The 22,686-nt window shown below is 44.7% G+C and overlaps 1 protein-coding gene and 1 non-coding gene across 2 annotated transcripts in view; one reads left to right on the forward strand and one right to left on the reverse strand.

The window, feature by feature from the left end:
• The first annotated feature begins 1,142 nt into the window (after window positions 1–1,142).
• The window catches only part of LOC145393528 (aminopeptidase O-like), a 32,510-nt gene continuing 10,966 nt past the window's right edge, over window positions 1,143–22,686 (forward strand). The window contains exons 1-5 of the mRNA XM_080267682.1: window positions 1,143–1,247; window positions 7,786–8,850; window positions 17,776–17,964; window positions 20,415–20,552; window positions 21,397–21,605. Of these exons, the coding sequence (XP_080123808.1) occupies window positions 8,011–8,850; window positions 17,776–17,964; window positions 20,415–20,552; window positions 21,397–21,605 (1,376 nt within the window). The 5' untranslated portion in view covers window positions 1,143–1,247; window positions 7,786–8,010. The remainder of the gene's footprint in view (window positions 1,248–7,785; window positions 8,851–17,775; window positions 17,965–20,414; window positions 20,553–21,396; window positions 21,606–22,686) is intronic.
• On the reverse strand, window positions 6,445–6,563 carry LOC145394425 (5S ribosomal RNA). The gene has a single exon (XR_013896420.1). It is a non-coding gene; the product is annotated as a 5S ribosomal RNA (ribosomal RNA).

Raw genomic sequence — 22,686 nt, forward strand, 5'->3', positions numbered from 1 at the left:
GGCATGGACGTCGTGTGTGCCCTGTCTACCCCTCCGATGTCACCTCCTGGAGGTGTCATGATGTCTCTTGTCATCATTTCATGTATGATGGTTGACTTCTCCCTGACGCGGAAGGTGGCCGTCATCGCAGTACTGCCTGGGACTGCATGGCTACAAGTCTCACCCCAATCCTGGCGAGTGCTGGCCCGTTTGGAGAGTAGTGTGCCAGGGCGGCGTTCTTCCGTCTGGCTCCGTTGAGGGGAAAAGGGGCGCAAGACAGTGGGGGACATAGGCCCGTCTGGACTGGGCCCTTCGCGCGCCCTATGCGCCTCCCTGTTGTCTTCCCCTGAGGTGGGTGTTGCGACATCCTGTCCGTGGTTCCCCCATGGTGTGGGTGTTGCACCACCCCTTCCGTGGTCTCCCGCTGGGGTGGGTATTTCAATAAGGATGCGGTGCTAACTTTTCGAAGCACCTTATGCCACTGGAGGCAACCCATGTTGATGTTACAGCGATTGAAATAACAAGGAAGGGCCACTAATAGGAGTCCACGTAAAATAAATCACTGAGACACTACAAAGCTTCCTGTAAAGTTTAGCGATTTCTTAAACCTAGACGTTGGCATTCATGACAAGCGTCCTGGGTTGTTCCGTTAGCGTCTTTTCTGCTAGATATACAGTCATTCGCATCCATTTACTTACAATTATATCCTGCAACTACAAGGAATCTAACGATATTATAGTTATTTCTACAAAGCTTTAGTTCTAATAGACAAATTACAGCCTTCTTTTCCTACCTATTTCCCATAAATTTCGTAATTAGCTATTTTCTAGCATTTTAAGAGGACAGGCTTAGAGGCATGTGTAAATTTATATATGACTGTCCCAAACTGAACATAATTGTCTGGTACCAATGCAAATCAACTGGAAAGGGCGTCAACAGGATTGAAAGAGCTTTAGTATACGTTGATAATTCCAATAAATTTAGCGATTTGGGAACATAGGTACGGTGATCCCTGATTGTGTTTTCTGGTATAGGCTACTTTCCATTAAATATAGAAACTCGCCCGTTTTCCAGCCACTTTTGGATTTTTTTTTCATACTTCACGTTATCTTATCGGTTTTAACAAGAAGAGCAGTAATTGCTAATATAGATATGGCGACCCTGGGAAGCGTCATGAGTTGCCGCACGTCGCAATGTTTTGATCGATTTTCTGCAGATAACAATTTTCTTTGTTAAAATCTTCCGCCCCTCCACCGCAATCATTTTTGGTGAGTCGAGGCCGTTCTGTAATTCATTTCCCACCATTTCAACAGCAGGGCGTCCCGAGATAAGGCCGGGAAGGCGCCATGAGGAACAATTTATGAGGGGGTTAATGGAGAGCGTTTCCCGAAAATCAAAGCTTGTCAGTGCAAATGACCTTAACCCCTTGATTCCGGTGCCGGATTTTTAATATATTCCTTCCCCAGCCGGACGATTTTATTCATACGTGGAGTGGCATGTCAGAGTGGAGGGGTTGTGCTTAGTAAACTGAATATAATCCTCTGGAGGCGGCGAGGGTACATACAAAAATCCATCCTTTTATTAACCCTTTCAATTTGGTGCTGAATTTTTCAGTATAATATTTTGATGGTGCCGGACATTTAGATTCAGCTCTGGGTAAATTTGCAGTTTGAGACAGACCATGTTATTTTGATTTTTTAAAACCTAAAATCCATAATCTAACCCATCTGATCTATCATAGACTACCATAACTAAACAGATCTGACCGGATAAATATACTTAATACCTGCCAGACTAATGTAAGGTGATGAACTAGGCTGCGGGGCGTGACTGATACTACAATAATACCCAACTTTATAAAGGCCTTGGTATTTTTTGCAATTTTTAGACAGTTAGGGTAGGTAAGATCAGCAAGGTTAGGTTGTTTAGTGAGGTGGTATAGGTTAGGTTAGATTGGTAGTGTACTTATAGATTAGTTGGCAGAGGGTTAGTGCCCCTCCCCATCAAACAACTAACTCAAACGGCCACCTCGTTCGGGATTATGGCTCTTGGCTATAAATAGATAGTTAGATCGACACCCTCATTATACAGTTGCTCTCTGTACGATCATGGGCGTATAGTCATCTTGAATTTAGGACCTTTTTCATTTTACGATCTTTTTTATTTTATATATATACGATCACAACAACAGTAAATTTGTTACATGATCACTCGTTATGCAGTCGATTTTCAAAAAGATATCTCCATCATAAAGCGAGGGTGTGATGTAATATCCCCAGGTGCAGTGGGTTAATTTTGTATTGGCCCTCCATGCTGCTTAGTCTCTGGCAGCCTCACTTATTCAGTCCCTTATCCCAGAGGTCAGTCTCTCTCTGACCCCATCCCAGGTCTTTTTTGGTCTTCCTAATGCAGTCCTACTTCCAGCATTCACATCTCTCACTTTCTGCATCCAGTTGTCATCCTCCGTCCTCTCCATGTACCCAAACCATCTCAGTCTACCCCTTCTCATTGACTTATACCACATTTGACTTGTGCTGGGACGTGTACGGTACATCCTTATTATATATTATGCTCTGCCATTTTTTCCACATCAGATTTGCAATGGCTGGCTGCATCTAGGAAAAAGAACTATCATTTGTAGATATCAAAAGAGAAATTGTATAACAGATGAAGCATTTTTGTTGACTGTTTCCTGCAGAAGAGAGATTTTTTTTTGTGTAGGAAGTGGGTGGTTGGCCATGTGGAGTGGATGGTGAGCGAGAGACTAACTAGGAGTGTATGTGAGCGAAGTGGAAGGGGGGGTAGACTGAGGATGAGATGGAGGAATGGAGTAGAGAGGTATATGAGAGAGAGGGGATATCAGTTGGGGGGATGGAGTGAGAGACTAACTAGGAGAGTGTGTGTGTGAGTGAAGTGGAGCAGGGTAGAGGGAGGGTGGGATGGAGTGGTGAGGTATATGAGAGAGGGGGGTTTAGGTTGGGGGAGGGCAATGAAATGGCAGGGGATGGGGTGATATGGAGGTGATTTGTTTGTGGCTGCCCCTTACTGGATGAAGGTGTCTGGCAATAGATAGATAGATGAAGTGTGTTTATTTGTTTATTATTTCCAGCACAAGACAATTTTTTTTCTTTAATGGTATTTGAAGTGTTTTTTTTATTATTATTATTATCATTATTATTATTATCATTATCATTATTATGAGTGGATGGAGTGGTTGGTCAGTGGGGTGTGCCAGCTGAAGTAGATGGGAATGGTAGTGCTTTGGTGGACATCTGTGCTGGTAAGGGGTTGGCAATAGCCAACACCTACTTTCGTCATAAGATGATCCACCGGTATACATGGAGAGTAATGAGGAGGATGGATGGTGAACTTGTTGAACGAAAGGCAATGATAGACTACGTGTGTGTGGATGAGCGAATGAGAAGACAAGTGTTGGATGCAAGGGTGTGGAGAGGGTGGGGGAATGGAGTCTCGGACCATCACTTAGTGATGGCCAAGGTAGAGCTGCAAAGAAAGTGGTTGAGGAGGCGAAGGGGAAAACAGGAGGAAGCAGCTCCTGTGAGAAGAGTGGAGAAATTGCAAGATAGTGAGAAAAGGACAGAGTATAAGAGCATAGTGGAAGAAAGATTGGGAAGGTATGAGCTAGAGCAGATGGAAGGGGTGGAAGAAGTATGTAAGATATTCACGGAAGAGATAAGCGCAGCGTGTGAGGCGGTTTGTGGAGTGAGGAGGAGATGCAAGGGTGTGCAAGGGACAGCATGGTGGAATGATGAGGTGAAACGAGCTGTGGAACAAAAGAAGAAGGCATATGGTGAATGGTTGGCGAGTAGAGGTAGGGGAGAAGATGAGAGAGAGAAGAGAGAGGTATATGTGAGCAGGAGAAGGGAGGTTAAGAGACTGGTGAAGGAGAGTAAGAAGAAAGTGGATGAAGAGTTTGGGAGGAATCTGAGTGTGAAATGGAGGGAGAGTAAGAAATTGTTTTGGAAGGAGGTAAAGAAAGTAAGGCAGTGTGAAAGGGGAAATAGTAGGGGAGTGAAAGATAGGAATAATAGATTGTTGGTGGAGAAGAGAGAGAAATTGAGGAGATGGAAGGAGCACTTTGAGGATTTGTTGAATGTAGAGAGTGAGAGCAGTGTGAGTATAAGTGGTTGGGGAATGGCTGGGAGAAGAAGAGATGAGAGGAGGGAGGAAGAGATCAGTAGGTCTGAAGTAGTGGAAGACGATGAAGAAGATTAAGCTGGGAAAGGCCCCAGGAATTGATGGAGTGTGTGGTGAAATGCTTAGGTATGGGGGTGAGATTGTTGTGGAGTGGATATGGAAGTTGTGTAGATTGGCTTGGGAAGAGGGAAGGGTTCCAGAGGACTGGAAATCAGGTATAATTGTTCCTCTGTACAAAGGAAAGGGGAGAGAGAAGTATGTGGGTAACCATAGGGGTATTTGCCTTCTTAGTGTGACTGGTAAAATATATGGTAGAATACTCATTGATAGGGTTAGGCATATGACAGAGGAGCTAGTTGGAGAAGAACAAGGGGGATTTAGGAAGGGAAAAGGGTGTGTAGATCAGATATTTGTTCTAAGATGTTTAGTGGAGAAGTATCTAGAGAAGGGAAGGAAAGTGTATGCTGCCTTCATGGACTTGGAGAAAGCTTATGACAGAATAGATAGGCAAGGTATGTGGAAGGTATTAAGAATATATGGAGTGGAGGGGAAATTGTTGAGTGCTGTGAAGAGTATGTACGAGGGAGCTAGGGCTACAGTGCGAGTGGATGGTGAGCTGAGTGAGTTCTTTGATCTCAATGTGGGACTGAAACAGGGGTGTGTAATGTCTCCATGGCTGTTTAATATATATATGGATGGGGTTGTAAGGGAGGTACAAGGTAGGGCAGTGGATGTTGGGGTGGCCCTAATGAATGAGGGTGAGATTTGGAAGCTTCCAGTGTTGCTGTTTGCTGATGATACAGTATTGTTGAGTGAAGATGAATGGGAGTTGCAAGGTTTGGTGAATGAATTTGGGACAGTGTGTAGGAGGAGGAAGCTGAAAGTTAATGTAAACAAAAGTAAAGTTATGGTGTTTGAGAGGAATGAAGTCACAGAGTGTGCAGTGAGGTTGGATGGTGAGGATATGGAGAATGTGAGTGCATTCAAGTACTTGGGTAGTGTGATGAGTAAGGATGGAACTTTGGGGGATGAAGTACGTGAAAGGGTACAGCAGGGAAGATAGGTTGTTGGTACACTGAAAGCAGTGATGAGAAATAGGGAGGTGAGTATGGAAGTTAAGAAGTCACTGCATGATGGTACTGTATTGTGATCCCTACCCTGACATATGGAAGCGAGGCATGGACATTGCAAGAGGGGAACAAGTCAAGAGTGAGAGCAGTGGAAATGAGTTACTTGAGAGGAGCATGTGGAGTGACGTGGAGGGACAGGTTGACGAATGAAGAAGTGAAGGAACGTTGTGGGGTAGATGTGGATGTGGTTGAAAAGATTAGGAGAAATACACTGAGGTGGTTTGGACATGTGGAGAGAATGGAGAATGAAACACTGACTAAGAGGGTGTATGTAGGTGAGGTGGAGGGAGGGAGAGGGAGGGGTAGACCGAGGATGAGGTGGAGGGATGGAGTTGAGAGGTATATGAGGGAGGGGGGGTGAGTTGGGGGGAGGGGAGTCAAATGGTGGGTGACAGAGTGACTTGGAGGCGTTTTGTCTGCGGCCACCCTTTGCGGGATTAGGGCGTCGGGCTATAGATAGATAGATAGATAGATCATTATTATTATTATTATTTCCTTTAGAAGAGAAATGGTGTAATACAGGTATGTGAAGTGTGTTGGTTTATATTTCCAGCACATGAGAGATTCTGTTATCTATCTATCTATTGCCAGACGCCATCATCCCATATGGGGTGGCCATTTGACTCAGAGTTATTTGTTTTACAGGGAGGGGCACTAACCCTCCACCAACCCACTTGACACGTAGGGAGCACGTATGGTTTGGTTATATGGTTACCACCCAGTGTTGTAAATGGTTTCTTGGCTTACAGGAAACCATTTGGCTTGTCACTCAATGTAAAGCCACCTGTAAAGGAAAGAAAAGCATTAAGTAGTGACAGGAACGATGGGAGAAATAGGAAGAGAGGAGGGCAGGCACAGAAAAAGAATGATAAAGGCTAAGGAAGAAGTAGGCAGCACTACATCAAGTGAGTGGATGATGTTCGCCACCACCTACCACTATGTATTATGTATTAAATTTTTGTTTTGTTTTGTATATGCAGACAGCACAAGAAGCATATCGCTGTCCTGTATCGTAAATGCATTTATTCTATACATTTAGAGTATTGGCGGACAACATTCATTCATTCATTCATTGCCAGACGCCATGTATCCCAAATGGGGTGGCCAAGGGCTTAGAGTTAATTGTTTTACAGGGAGGGGCACTAATCCTCCACCAACCCCACTTGACACGTAGGGATGCCAACAGCATCTGGTGTTCCCAGGCGGTCACCCATCCAAGTACTAACCAGCCCCAACGTTGCTTAACTTCGCTGATCGGACGGGAAGCGGTGTACTCAACGTGGTATGGCCGTTGAGAAGTTTTATTTTGTCAGGGTGGTGGGTGGCAGCGACTACGATCCACTCATCTGATGTAGTGCAGCCAATGTCTTCCTTCACTTTTGTCATTCTTTTTCTGCGTCTGCCCTCTTTCTTCCTATTTCTCCCATCTTTTCTGTCACTTTTTAGGTGGTTGTACAATGAGTGACAAGCCTAATGGTTTCATGTAAGCCAGGAAGCCATGTACAACGCTGGATAGTATCCATTTTACCAGTCCCTGTGTGTTCTTTGTGTGTAATCAGGTGGGTTGGTGAAGAGTTAGTGTCCCTTCCTGTAAAGCATGTAGCAAACACAAAGACAGATGCCACCCCTTACAGGATTATGGTGGCTGGCTATAGATAGAGAGGTAGATAGATAGGCAGAAGTTAAGTAACGTTGGGTCTGGTTAGTACTTGGATGGGTGACCGCCTGGGAACACCAGATGCTGTTGGCATCCCTACGTCAAGTGGGGTTGGTGGAGGATTAGTGCCCCTCCTTGTAAAACAATTAACTCTAAGCCCTTGGCCACCCCGTTTGGGATACATGGTGTCTGGCAATGAATGAATGAATGAAAAAATGATTTCAGTGTGTATTATTTGCAGAGAAGACAAGGTGGTATTGTAAAGTAAGTATTTTCATTGTTTGGTGCTGAAAGAGAACACAAGAGAAAGAATGTTGTATATTAAATGTTTTCGTTGCTTTGTGTGTCCCGTGAGGCAACCTGCTCACCATTGCTGTAAGTTTTGGGATGGGGTAGCCTAGCCCAGGGCCCATAGACTCCTGATCTGGATAAAAAGGAGTGAATGATGATGATGATAATGAAGATGATTGATGGTGATGGTGATGATGATGATGATGATGATGATGATGATGATGATGATGGTGATGGTGATTAATTGTGATGATAACAATTGATGGTGAAGATGATGATGATGATGGTCGTGATGATGATGATGGCAGTAATGATTGATAATGACAGTGATGATGATGACAGTGATGATGATGATGGCAGTAATGATTGATAATGACAGTGATGATGATGATGACAGTGATGATGATGATGTCAGTAATGATTGATAATGACAGTGATGATGATGATGATGATGACAATGATGATGATGAAGATAATGGTGATGGTGATGATTGATGATGATGATGATGGTTAATGATGACAGTGATGATAATGGTGATGATGGTGATGATTTCCTGCCTTATTTTCCAGGAGCTGCTGCCATGGCCATCAGTAGGCAGTAGGAGAAGGGAAACATTTACAGCCAACAACACGAGTGACAATGTGCACGTCTGCCTAGTAGTAGTAGTTGTTCCCTAGGCAGTCTGGCTGAACAGCCCCGAGTCTGCCTAGTTTCATGCACAGACTCTGCCACTGTCTCTCGCACACACAATGCTTCTTCATGGACAGAGCTGACTGGGATAAGAACCAAGCACCATGAGTAACCAGGACCTCCCGCTGCTGGCCAACATCAACGACATCCGCGCCCGCCACTACCTCATTCGCTTGGAGCCCAACTTCACCACCAAGGTTATCCGAGGGAAGGTGTTTATATTTTTTGAGCCGACCAGCGAGTGCGAGGTGCGTGGGGGATGCTGCACACGCCAGTGTTCCTGCGGGAGCGAGAACGGCACAAACGACGAGACGCGCATCCTGTACAAGTATACGCCCAGGCCTCTGCCCCGGACCGAGTGCCACTTGAGCGACGACGATTCGGACGACGAGGATGAGAGTTACCAGCACAACAACGGTGAGAGCAGCGTCGCCAGCAACGACGACGAGAGTGCCGATGAGAACAAAGACTTTGAGGTGGTGCTCGACTGCTGTGACATTAGGGTGAGGAGTGTGAGTGAGGTGAGCTGTGAAGGAGTGGACCTAACTCAGTACTTGGACCCCAGCCATCAGAGACTGTGTAAATTTGCCTTGAACTTTTGGTCGAGCAGGGACCGTAATCCCCTCCAGTACTCGGTGAACCCCTGGTGCATCAAGATATGGAAACCCGGCGTCAAGGATGCCGGGGGGTTTCCAGGGGCCGTGTGCATCGAGTACGAGACGTCTCCGCAGGGGAAGAGTCTGCTCTGGCGGATGGACCAGGACGGGAACCCCTGCCTCTTCACCCCCGCAGCAGCCATCAACAACCGGTCCCTGCTGCCCTGCCAGGACCCGCCCTTTGCCATGGCCACCTGGCAGGCCTGGGTCACCGTCAGGAAGGAGTTCTTCGTCTCCATGACTGGTGATGCATCGCCGGTCAGATTTGTAGGCCACATGGACGACCAGGTGCGGTATTTGTAAGCTTTGTTGAGTCTGGGTGCCGTGTTCTGAGAGGCTGTGAGGTTCATGTAGCACCTCTTCCCTAGTGATTTATGTCTCTTGCATGTTACATGTATTTAATAGTTCTGTACCTTTTTACTTTAACTTGGCCACAAATTGTCACCTTTCCATCTTGAATACTGAGTTGTAACCTGAGATTAGCACTAAAATATGCTGCTAGTCACAAAGAAGTTCTGTGGAAAGGATGTAGACTCCCAAGCATTGCCTCTCTATGCCACTGTGCTTTGTGAAATAAAACACAAAAGGGCAAAAATCTGGGCCAGGTTAAGGTGAAAAGAGTGTAGTATTGATATGGTTTGCCCATTAACACAATCCATCTGTCTGTCTGTTACCAGATGCCTTAATCCCATAAGGGGTGGCCACAAACAAATCACCTCCATGTTGCCCTGTCCCCTGCCATTTCATTGCCCTGCTCCCAGCTCACACCCCCCTCTCTCATATACCTCTCCACTCCATCCCTCCATCTCATCCTTGGCCTCTCCCTCCCTCTTGCCCCCTCCACCTCATTCACATACACTCTCCTTGACAGTCTCTTGCTCTCCATCCTTTCCAAGTAACAAACAAGAGCATAAAAACGTGTCATCTGTAAACATCCAGGAAGAGGTGTTGTGGCATTTTCCTGTGCTGTATAGAATACAGTACCATATATCCCTAATTTTTGCAGTTAGTTCCCATAATGTGTCACCGTTTTTTTACATTAATTTTTTAGTGCACAGTAATGACAATAATTAACTATAAACTTCCCATTGCTATTTATTGCACTCGTTTTGTTTTGTTGATAAAGGCTCCAACAGGCTTTGATACAGCGGCCTTGGTCACTTAATTGCTGCTGTCCATGTTGCTCGATCTCTGGCAGTCGCCCTATACAGTCCCTTATCCCTGAGATCACACTGAATGACTTTGTCCCAGGTTTTTTCAATCTACTTCTCACAACCTTACTCCCAACTTTAACACTTCACACTTTCCGCACCCAATTGTCATCCCCCATCCTCTCCACATGCCCAAACCATCTCAGTCTACTGCACTAAGTGTTTTAATATTCGCACTAATAGAGAATAAGTGGAATTTACGAATATTGCAGTGTGGTACTAATCTCCTGATCCCCCCATTTAAAAGCATTATAGCCCTCAAAATTATCCTAGCCTGCCAAACACATTCATTTAACACAAAACTTGAATATACTGTATGAATGAACCAACCAAATGAGCAGACTAGCTTGGCCATGTGGAATATGAGAGGTGTGAATGAGGAGAGCAAGAGGGTGGAAGTGGTGAATATGTTCAAGAGTGCGAGATATGTCGTGATGGTACTGTGTGAAATGAAGATGAAAGGGTGTGAAGTGGAGGTGTAGGAGGATGTGAAATGTGTAAAATCGGGAATGAATGGACAAGGAAGATGCAAGGAAGGAGTTGCTTTGTTGATGAATGAGGTGTGGCAGAGTGGTATGAGAGACTACGAATGTGTCAGCTTGAAGTGTATGTATGTCAGGTTCAAGTTTGAGAAGGTGAAAGTGGCAGTGATTGTAGCATATGCACCGTGTGAGGACAGGAGTGAGAAAGACAGGTTTTGAGATGAGCTGGGTGAAGTAGTGGGAGAAATGCCCAGGAGCTATAAAGTGATCGTAATGGGGGATATGAATGGAAGAGTAGGCACTGGTCCTGAGGATGACATGTGGGTTGTTATGGAGTACCAGGAGAAAATGGTAATGGGAAGTGACCAAAGAATATGTGTCACGAGAGGAAGTTGTGCATTTGTAATTCATATTTCAAACACAAAGATGCACATAAATATACATGGTATAGAGGGAACGAGGACCGTGTTGAAAGAAGCCTGATTGATTACGTGCTCGTAGAGAGGTCGATGATGGGAATGGTTGCTGATACGAGGGCTGTGAGAGGACAGTGTGGAGGTCTGTCAGATCATATGATTGTGGTATGCAAGATCAAGCTGAGAGGAGTGAGGTGGTTCTAGAGAGAGAGGAGCAGTCAGGGAGAAAGACTGCAAGCTGAGAAGCTGAGGACCAAAGAAATGCCATATCATTACAGGACCAAAGTAGAGGAGGAGTTAGAATCAATGAATTGGAATGAAATGGATCTGGACAGCCTGTGGAATGCATATAGGGATTGCATCTTTAGGAATGCTAAAGAGTGTGTGGTGTGGCAAGAGTAACAATAGAAAAGAAAGGTACAGCATGGCGGGATGAGGAGGTTAAGAGAGTGGTGGAGGAAAAGAGGAAGAAATGGCTAAAATTGTTATAAGATAGGGGTTCAGGTGAAATAAGAACTGAATATATTGAGAGCAGGAAGCATGTAAAGAGACTAGTGAAGAGGAAAATGAAGGTGGTAAATGATGATCTAGGAAGAAAAATGAATGTGAACTACTCTGAAAATAGAAAGTTATTCTGGAAAGAGGTGCAAAAATGTAGAAGTGAAAATGGAAAGAAATGTGATGGTGTGAAGGATGCAGGTGGTAGATTATTAACCCAAGGGGATGAAGTAAGGACCAGATGGAAAGAATATTTTGAAAGCTTGAGGAATGGAAATAGAGAGAGCTGAGCGGCTGTAATCACAATTGGTTTTGAGGGTGTGCAGAGAAGGAATGCAGTACCAGGAGACGTGACACTTGCAGAGGTGAAGAGTGCTGTGAAGCAGCTGAAAAATGGGAAAGCGGCTGGGGTTGATGAGGTGTATGCAGAGATGCTCAAGTGTAGTGGAGAGAGTGGAATGAAGTTCTTGTTGGAGATATGTAAGAAGGCATGGATAAGTGAAACTGTGCCTGCAGAGTGGAAAAAGACTGTGATTGTACCCCTGTACAAAAATAAAGGTGAGGGAAGTGAGTGCAAGAATTATCGTGGCATAAGTTTATTGAGTGTGGTAGGGAAGGTACAGTAAAACCTCGATATAACGGACTTCAGTAGTCCGGAATTTGCTTTTATCGGACTCTTGGAGCTACTGGACTAAATTCCTATAGTATAGGAAAAAGTCCGATAAAGCCAGAAGCAGTCCGAACTGCCTGACCTCTTCAGCTATGTTCACCACAATGGGGTAAATAAAAGACATGTTTATCAGTGTACAGTACAGTATTATTATACCATTTGATCAGTGTTGTGAAGTTATAACACAGTACAGCACCGCAGTGGTAGCCAAAACAATTTAAAAACCGTTCATGCAATCCGACCTAATGTCTGATATTTTGGAAAAAGTCTGGATTAACAGGGGGAAGTCCGGATGTCGCTTTTATCGGAATTTCGCATTTTTTGGAATGGTTTGGGCCCCAATTAGCCCGTTAAAGTGAGGTCTTACTATATATGGAAGAAATAGAGAAAGTAAGAGAGATTTCAGTAGTCCTAGTGAGTGATGAACAGGGGCAGAGGATGTGCAGATCAAATATTTGCAGTGAGAGAGATAACAGAGAAGGCTTGTGAGAAAGGCCATAAGGTGTTTATGACATTCATGGATCTGGAAAAAGCATAGGACAAAGTGGACAGAGAGGGATTGTGGAAAGTTTTGTGCATGTATGGTGTAGATGGTGAGCTGTTAGGTGCTGTCAAGAGTTTTATGATGGTAGTGAAGCATGTGTAAGGGTTAATGGGCATCTAAGTGAATGGTTCACGATTGGTGTGGGCATGTGACAAGAATGTGTGATGTCCCCATGGTTGTTCAATTTATATATGGATGGGGTGATGAGAGAAGTAAAAACACAAGTAATGGAGAAAGGGATGGCATTGGTAATGAATGGTGATGGATGGAATATCTCATATTTGTTGTATGCTGATGATGCAGTACTGCTTGCAAATACCGGACACAAACTTGGTAGGTTAGTGTAGAGTTTTGCTGATGTCTGTGAGTGTCGTGCCTTGAGAGTAAATGTAGAAAAGAGTAAAGTGATGGTTATTGAGAGAGAAAGTGACTCCCAGTGCGATGTTACAGTGAATGGAGAGAGACTGGAATTGGTGAGAGTGTTCAAGTACCTGGGTACAGTGACAGAAAAGAGAGATAAATGTGCAAAAGAAGTGGAAAGTAGAGTGACACAAGGAAGAAAGGTAGCTGGTGCAATGAAGGCCTTGATAAGAAACAGCGACTTGAGTGTTGCAGCTGCGCGAGGCTTACGTGAAGGAGCGTTAGAGCCAACTTTAACATATGGATGTGAGACTATGGTGTGATATGAAAATGAAAAGTCAGGAGTAAGAGCATTGGAGATGGGACTGCTGAGGAATGTATGTGGAGTATGGAGGATGGATAGGATATGAAATAATGTGATTCATGAAAGATGTGGAGTGAGGAAGTCGGGGGACACCAGAATAGAAGAGAGTGTACTGAGATGGTATGGGCATATGGAGAGAATGGATAACAATAGAGTGGTGAAAAAGGTATACATGAGCGAATTTGAAGGAGGGGGGAGGCGAGGTAGGCCAAGGAGAAGGTGGAGAGATATGGTGGATGAGTGTGTGAGGAAGAGAGGTATGGAAGTCGGTGAGGCTAGGGAACTGACGAGATCGAGCTGGCTGGATGAATGTTGTGAGGAGAAGTGCATGATCAGGGATTTGGCACCCCTTTTTAACGTGGCAGCATTCGGATTGACTCTATCGGATACGTTTATGTGAAGCTACAGAACATGGTGAATATTTTTGGCGTATCCGATAGAGCCAGGATTCTGGGAGCTTGAATGATGAGTGGAAGCATAGCCCATTGGATTGGGCAAATTTGGGCTGTCTGGACATTGCAACTCCTCACCTTGCCCGAGGGTGGGAAAGGAGGTCCGGATGATGATGATGATGAACGTATAATGCTGTACAGTAGTTGGACATACCAGTGCTAGTCAGACACTGTTTATATTCCCCTTGTTGTGGTGAAGAGATGAGGTGGAGGGGAAGTGGAGGAGGGAGAGACCATGGATGAGATGGAGGGGAAGTCGAGGAGAAGGAGACCATGGATGAGATGGAGAGAGAGAGGAGGAGGGAGAGACCATGGATGAGATGGATGAGGTGGAGGGGAAGTCGAGGAGAAGGAGACCATGGATGAGTTGGAGGGGGAGATCATGGATGAGATGGAAGGGGTGAGGAGGAGGAGGAGGGGGAGACCCTGAAGGAGGTGGAAGGATGGGGTGGATAGATATATAAGAGAGAGAGGGATGTGATTTGTAGGGAAGGCAGACAAATGACGAAGGATGAGGTGATGTGGAGGCAATTTGTGGCCACCTCTTACGGGATTAAGGTGTCAGGCAATAGATAAATAGATAGACAGATAGATGGATGGATTGTGTTTCCGTACATTAACCATAAGTGTGTTTGTGAAGTGTTTGATGACTCTCCAGGCTGAGTGAACAACGAGGTGAAAAATATAAAGCGAGCCATACATGCACATGTGAGCCCGTCCAGTGGCCTGAAGAGGTCGGCCTGTTCAGTCAGACCTGAGTGTGTGTGGGTAGGGAACAGGCGCCTGTGCAGGCAGCCTCAACGGTTGTCATGGAATCTGTCACGGACAGATTTTTGTGGTCAGGCTCCGGTCAGTTTCAGGCAAACTGAGTGTGTGCGGGGTACCGCATGCCGTCAGGTGTCAGTCTCGTGTCAGTTGTGCGGGAGAATTTTAAATCCTCGTACGAGCAACCTGTGGCAGTGAACCTCAGTGTGGCTGTCAGTCTTTCATGCAGCGAAATAACACTCCTCATACAAGTGTCCTTCTTCTTTATTACTGGGGAAACCAGTGACAACAGCTGCAGGCAGGAATCCTAGTCCATCCTCAAGTAATTAAACGAGTTATTTTCCTCACACTGCAGTTCTTTCGGCAGAGTCAGATGGGACACTTTACTCCTTCTCATCAAGCAGTCTTTTGCCCATTTGGTTCGTTTTTTCCTCCTCTTTCTGTTATTTGCAATATAGGCCGCGGCAACAGACCCAGCAGCATACAGCTCAAGGTCATCTGTGGGCAGCAGAGCGTCCATGGCCACCCTCACGCCACGGCGTTTCGCTTGCAACTGAGCTAGACTCGTGAGGCCGACTGAATCGTGTTTGGGCACAGCATTGTTCGTTGAGGATGGGCTCCTCAGGCCACTGGACGGGCTCGCCTGTGCGTGTATGGCCTGCTTAACAGAAACTAAATAATTTATGAACATATTTAACTGCTAAGGAAGGCTTGTTTATTGCAGTAATAGGATAAGATCTGTTACGTACACTTAATTATTTACAGTATTTAATTATTTATGATTGTCATTATTATTATTAGCTATTATTATTATTATTGTTATTTACTGGTATGTAATTGTTATTGGTATTTATTATTTTTGATTGTCGTTACTCTTGTTATTATTATTATTTTTATTATAAGTTTTATTTTGTTGAGATAGGCTCCAACATGCTTGCATGCATCGGCCTTGGTCACCTAATGGTGGTTCTCCATGCTGCTTGATCTCTGGTAGCCTCCCTATTCATTCCCTTATCCCTGAGGTCACACTCTATGACCTTGTCCCAGGTCTTTTTTTGGATTGCCTCTCGCAACCCTACCTGCAACATTCACAGGTCTCACTTTCTGCACCCAGTTGTCATCCCTCATCCTCCTCACATGCCCAAACCATCTCAGTCTACCCCTCCTCATCACAACACCAATACACTCCAGTCCCATCCTTCCTCTTAATTCTTCCATCATAACCCTACCCCCCAGGCTTCACATTCAAGGACACACTGCACATCCACCTAATCATTGTCATTTCTGTATGTTTGAGCCTACAAATATCCTCTTCCTTTACTGCCAAGGTCTCACTACCATACAGCATTACATTCCTAAAACATCTATCTATCTATCTATCTATCTATAGCCCGACGCCCTAATCCTGCAAAGGGTGGCCGCAGACAAAACGCCTCCAAGTCACTCTGTCACCCACCATTTGACTCCCCTCCCCCCAACTCACCCCCCCCTCCCTCATATACCGCTCAACTCCATCCCTCCACCTCATCCTCGGTCTACCCCTCCCTCTCCCTCCCTCCACCTCACCTACATACACCCTCCTAGTCAGTCTTTCATTCTCCATTCTCTCCACATGTCCAGACCACCTCAGTGTATTTCTTCTAATCTTTTCAACCACATCCACATCTACCCCACAACGTTCCTTCACTTCTTCATTCGTCATTCCTAAAACATGCTGCATACAAAGATCCCTTAGCACAGAGGGAGAGCCCTCTCAATGTCAGGAGAGGCAACAGCTCCCTGAACTTCTTCCAACCACTTCTCATCAGAGCTGCTCCAGCCCCACCTCCAGCACATAGCCTAACATATCTCCCAAATAACAAAACTCTTCCACACACTCAAGAGGCTCACCAGCAAATTCAGTCCTTTCCATCCATCTGTCATCTAATCCTATGTTGCCCTATGGGGAGCATAGGAGCCCAGGGCTAGGCAAGTTGGTCCAGACATTTAAGATGAGAGTGACCAGCTTCATTCATCCCTGAGTGGCATAATGTGAGCAATAAACACCAAGCACCCCTTGGATCGAACCCGCACAGGCTCAATCCGATTGGAGCGCCTTAATTACCCACTAAACCACTAGGTTCCATAATTTGGTTATATGGTTACCACCCAGTGTAGTAAATGGTTACTTGGTGCACAGGAAATCATTTGGCTTGTCACTCAGTGTAGAGTCACCCATAGGCAGAAAAAAGAGGAAAGAATAAAGATACTTTCATGCCTGACAATCTCCACCTGCTCTCCCCAACACGCCACACACATGAAATCTGCATTATCTCGCAGTCTGCCTCGAATACCACTACATTTCTTGTGCACCCATTTATCACAAACACTGCTCAAGATGGAATTACAGTACTTCCCACACCCTTGTGACAAACCGCTCATGGCCACTCGCCTCCTCTTTGACAGTACTGCCACAAACCCTAGATACCATCACATTTGTTTTCTTTACATTTACTCTAAAGCCCTTGTGCCTCATGCTATCTCTCCACTTCCAAAATCTTTCCTCTGGCTCTCTTTCATTCTCTGCAATCAACACCAAATCATCGGCATACAACATCTCCCACAGGAGTTCATATCTGAAGTCACTTGAGAGGGCTTCAAGTACCATGATAAACAACAAAGGGCTCAAGACTGACCCCTTTTGCACACCAACATTCATGGAAAAGTCATCACACGTCTTTCACTCTCACCACTGTGTGAGCACCCACATTCATGGCCATAGCCACTCCAATCAGCCACTCCTTGATCCCAAGCTTTCCTGTCGCCCACTTCACCACCTCCCCAGGGACTCTGTCAGAGGCTTTCTCCAGATAAACAAAAACACAATGTGGTTTCTTTTTCTTTCATTCATATTTTTTCTCAGGCTGTCAGACAATGAATATGGCATCAGTGGTCCCTTTGCCTGGCATAAACCCAAACTGCATATCTTCACTGTTCACCTTTTTCCTAACCATATCTTCTCGGACTCTCTCTGCTACCTTCATTATCTGATCCAAAAGTTTTATGGCTATAATTTCCTCTCTCCAGGGCATCACTCTTCCCTTTTGTACACATTTACAATCACACACTTCAGTTAGTCATCTTGGACAACACACTCATGTATTATCATATTTATCACATCAGTAACTCACCCCACCGCTATATCTTGAGGCCTTCAGCATAATCTGTTGTTTTATTGTTGTTGGTTTTGTTATTATTATTATTATTTATTGTTGTTGTTGTTAGATTTATTCCTTGCTCCTTTGACCCTACCTCACCCCAGCTATAGGTGGGAAAAGAAATGTTGATGATGATAATGATGATTGTTATTATTATTATTATTATTATTATTATTATTTAGTAGTAGTAGTAGTAGTAGTAGTCATAGTAGTAATAGTAGTAACATTATTTATTCCCATAATGCTTTATGTAGGAGTATCATGCAGCAACCCACACACCAAGCAGTGCCGTCTGCTGCCCTGACTCAGACAACCATGATGGGGGTTACTATGGTAGCCACGTGCCTGAGTGGGAGATCTCTCGTGTGAGCTACTACTACCATACTACCATGGTCCTGCCCATAGCCACCATTGCCATAGCAGCGGGCATGTGGGAAACGCAGGTGGGTGCTCCAGGCTTGATTTTCTTTCGTCAGACTGAGCTACTAACCACAATTTAAATACAGTGCAGTAAAACCATAATTAAATGTACTAATTTTTCTATTCATTTATTTTTCCTTTCTCTGTTCATGTGGAAAAACAAGTATGATAAACCGGATATCAGATTTAATGGACACTGTGAAGCCTCTGGATGTCTGTTGGCTGTAATGAACAATGTCTTAAACTTGGCACAGTACATGTGTTTTGTGAAAAAGTACAATGACAAGGATGTGAAAGAAAGTGCAAAAGGGTAAAATTATGGACTAAATATAAAATGGGCCCAGTTTTCATTATTTATGTGAGAATATGCTGTTGTCATTTATTTTCAGACATGCTGGAAATCTCTCCCCAGGAAAAGATAGTGTATCTATCAGATTTTCAGCTTTATTAAACCAAGCTTTCCTCCGATTACTCCATTATAAGGAACTTTTGCCGCATTAAATTGTAGTAGCATGTAATTTGATGAGTCCTGTGTAGTTCGTTCACTTTAACTTGGCCCAGATTTTTGTCCATTTGCAGAATATTTCACATAGTTTAGTGGCAAACTAGGACAATACTACTGCCTTACTCACCTGACACTTCTTCATGAGTAATGTCATACTCTTGTGTTGTTGACCCTATTGGATATGTGTATGTGAAGCTACAGAACGTGGTGAATGTTTTTGGCATATCAGATAGAGCCAGGATTCCAGGGGCTTGAATGATGAGTGCATGGAAGCGTGGCCCTTTGGACTGGGCAAACTTGGGCTGTCTGGATGTTGCTACTCCTCATCCTGCCCTAGGGTGGGAAAGGAGGTCTGGATGATGATGATGAGGATGATGATGATGTGTTGTTCTGCTGTGACAGGTCTGTGGCAGGATAATATGTTGCTCTGGCTCTACAGCAGTTTTTCATGACTAACATCGTTCTTGGTATTAATTTATTATCGTAACTCTGCATGAAGTATGGCATATTTAGTGTTAATCTTTTGTTACAACTCTGCATTCAAGATGAAGAGATGGCAAATTTAGGCCAAATTAATGTGAAAAAAGTATAGGAAACCATCTGTGAACATTTTATGGACCCCGCCACCCATTGAGAGCTGAATTTTAGGCCATCTTGAAGTGAAAGGAGTATTGGGGAGTCTCATACAGTGCACCCTCACACAGTGTGAGTTTGTGGGTGGCAGAAACCCTCGCTTTCTACGATTTCGCATTGTGTGAACCAAAGAACTTATGGGAAGAATGGTATATGGTGGACAGCCCACCCAGTGCTTGGTCTTCGGGTCCCCTTCCAGCCTACTCTACCCTGCTAATACTAGTACTGCTAGTCGTACCAACAAATAAAACAACAAATAGAACACCATGTACCTTTATTTAAGAGACTTTTGGGCTCGTTAAGAAGGGAGGGGGTGGGTATCTGAGGCTCGGAGCGTCTACTCTTGCCCCGCGGGGCAGGGCGCCCCATTGTCACTCTCTGTCACTGCTGAGGTTTCCTGGAGGTGCCATAAAGCCTTCAAAGTCAGCAGCTGAGACCATGATGAACAGGTGGGTACTGCTATGATGCTAAAACAGACCACAGGATGCGAGGCATAACATGTGTTCTCGCGGCAGTATGGAGGAGAAGTGTCTGTTTACCCAGGAATGTCAGTAGATGGCATGCAGATAGCTTGCCAGCTGCCTGCCATTTTGATTCTGGCTCATTTCCAGCCACCTGCCTTCTCGTGACTGACTCACACTGTCCAGCCCGACACTTGTAGTAGTGGAGGGAAATCCATTTTTGCCTTGGAATCATACAGCCGATTCGCATGTTGGGAAGTTCGATTCACAGAGTTCGCATTCGATAAAAATAAGCATTTTCTGTGTTGACCTCGCATTGTAGGTGATTTGCTCTATGTGAGTTTGCATTGTGTGGAGGTGCACTATACATGAAAAGAATCCTACCCACAGACCCTGCTAGCTATCAACAATTGCCAGTTTAAGGCCAAGTTACAGTAGGTGGAGTATAGCATCATAATTGTAGTATTAGTGTTACAGCTCAGCATTTAGAATGGAGAGATGGCAGTTTTAGACCATGTGAAAGGAATAGATGGCAGTTTTAGACCATGTGAAAGGAAGAGATGGCAGTTTTAGGCCATGTGAAAGGAAGAGATGGCAGTTTAGACCATGTGAAAGGAAGAGATGGCAGTTTTAGGCCATGTCAAAGGAAGAGATGGCAGTTTTAGACCATATAAAAGGAAGAGATGGCAGTTTTAGGCCATGTGAAGGGAAGAGATGGCAGTTTTAGACCAAGTGAAGGAAGAGATGTCAGTTTAGGCCAAGTGAAAGGAAGAGATGACAGTTTTAGACCAAATTTGACAGTTTTGTACCACATTAAAGTGGAAAGAGTGCTGTACAGGGAACCGTTTATTCTATCGAGACTGCTGCCCCACAGAGCCTACCAGCTGTGTGTAGCAGCGACAGCCCCACTCCCAGCCGCCCGTGCAACCACTATGCCTACCCCTGCCACCACCAGGAGCAGTGGTCACGCGTCACCCCACTCACCGTCGTACACCCCATCTCGTGCACACAGGTATCCCCATTATTTATTTGACTGTCTGTGGCCCGTACTCTTGTCGGGTGAGGAAGCTCCCTAACGCCTCTCCCTTAGCAATTTGTTTTGCATTTTACAACTTGCTGTCCTCTTCTGTGTTACTTAAACCATTCTAATATCGCCATACTGTGAAAAAATATTGTACTTAAATCATTCTAATATCACCATACTCTGCAAAAAAGATATTAACCAGCCATATCTAAAAATAAATCACTAAGGAAGAGGTGCTAGGGAGCTTCCATATCTGACAAGACTACCGCCCTTTATCTGTCTCTTTGGCTTGCATTCTGGTCAGGTAAGGAGATATTCCAGCATTACATTTCCAATTTATGTGTAGATATTGTTCCTACCTTACTGTCGTACCTTACTTTCCTACCTTACATTCCTACCCTATCCTCCTACCTTACATTTCAACCTTATGCTCCTGTCCTACATTCCCACCTTATGTTCCTCAATTACCCTCGTACCTTACCTTGCTACCTTACACTCCTACCCTACATTGCTACCTTATGTTCCTCTGTTACTCCCCCTACCCTACATTCCAACCTTATGCTCCTACCTACCCTACATTCCCACTGTATGTTCCTGCCTTAGTCTCCTACCGTACATTCCTACCCTACATTCCCACCTCATGTTCCTGCCTTAATTTCGTGCCTTACATTCCTACCCTACTTTCCCACCTCATGTTCCTGCCTCACTCTCCTACCTTACATTCCTACCTACATTCCCACTGTATGCTCCTGCCTTAGTCTCCTACCTTACATTCCTAGCCAACATTCTCACCTCGTGTCCTGCCTCACCTTGTACCTGTGTTCTTCCCTAGGCCATCAAGCCTGTGGTGGCCTTCCTGCCGTACGCCCTCCGTGCAGCCACGCGCCTGCTGGGGACGTACCCTTGCAGGCGGCTGGAGGTGGTGGTGCTGCCCCAGTGCTTCGGCAGCCTGGGTCTCGCCTCACCCAACCTCATCTTCCTCTCACCCACCGTTGTCATTGATGATCCGTCCGCCTTCATCAGACTCGCCCATGAGATCAGGTATGCACACACACACACACACACACACACACACACACAGTGCAAAGAAATGTAAAATATTGGAAATGGGTAAAAGTACCAAGAGGCCTTCATTGAATTAATTATTTGATGGGTAATGAACCAATCACAAATGCGAGAGAAGAGAAAGATTTGGGAGTGCTGGTCCAGGATAGTTTGTCACCAGAAAAGCACATTAACAAGACAGTTAGAGAGACATATAAACTCTTGACTAACATAAGAGTAGCATTTCATCACATGGATGAGGAGGTGATGAAAAAATTGATAGTGGCCATGATCTGCCCCAGGTTAGAATATGCAGCGGTAGTGGGGTGCCCACACAAAAAGAAAGATATAAACAAGATTGAGAGAATACAAAGAACAGCAACCAAGATGGTTCCCAGTCTGGCAGATCTGTTATACAGAGAGAGGCTGGAAAAGCTGGATTTGCCTTCCTTAGAGGAAAGGAGAAAGTGACGCGACATGATTGCAGTGTTCAGGACCATGGTGGGAGTAGATAAAATTGACAAAGAAGATCTGTTTTTATTGGATACAAGAGTAACAAGAGGACACGGAATGAAACTGAAGAAGCCAAGCTGCTTGAAGGATATCAAGAAATATAGTTTTCCTTATAGATGTATAGACCTGTGGAACAGCCTGGACAAAGAAATCATCCAGTCTAAAAACTTAAACGAGTTTAAAACGAAATTTGACTTATTGAGAAACAGAGACGGGACCCCACGAGTGTAGCTCATTTCCTGTATATCACAATTAGGTAAATACAACTAGGTAAATACACACACACACACACACACACACACACACACACACACGAACACGAACCGCCAGAGAGAGAGGTCGTCCCAGGCATCGCTCCTAACCTTGAGTAGTTCCAGGAATTTTGTCTGTCCTGTCTCCTAGGGTCTTTCTTTAAATTTAAAATAATGAAAGTTGGTAGACTACCAAAAATGTAAAGATTTGTTGGCAATAGTATACATGAATGTTTGTGGCTTATTCGGTAACAGCTGTTCAGGTACTTTACCGGTATGTTAAAGATGGCCGAAAATGTAAACAATGAGGGAAT

This window comes from Coenobita brevimanus, chromosome 3 (assembly GCF_032717465.1).
Source record: "Coenobita brevimanus isolate Jiangsu-jjx chromosome 3, ASM3271746v2, whole genome shotgun sequence".
NCBI classification, from domain to species: Eukaryota; Metazoa; Arthropoda; class Malacostraca; order Decapoda; family Coenobitidae; genus Coenobita; species Coenobita brevimanus.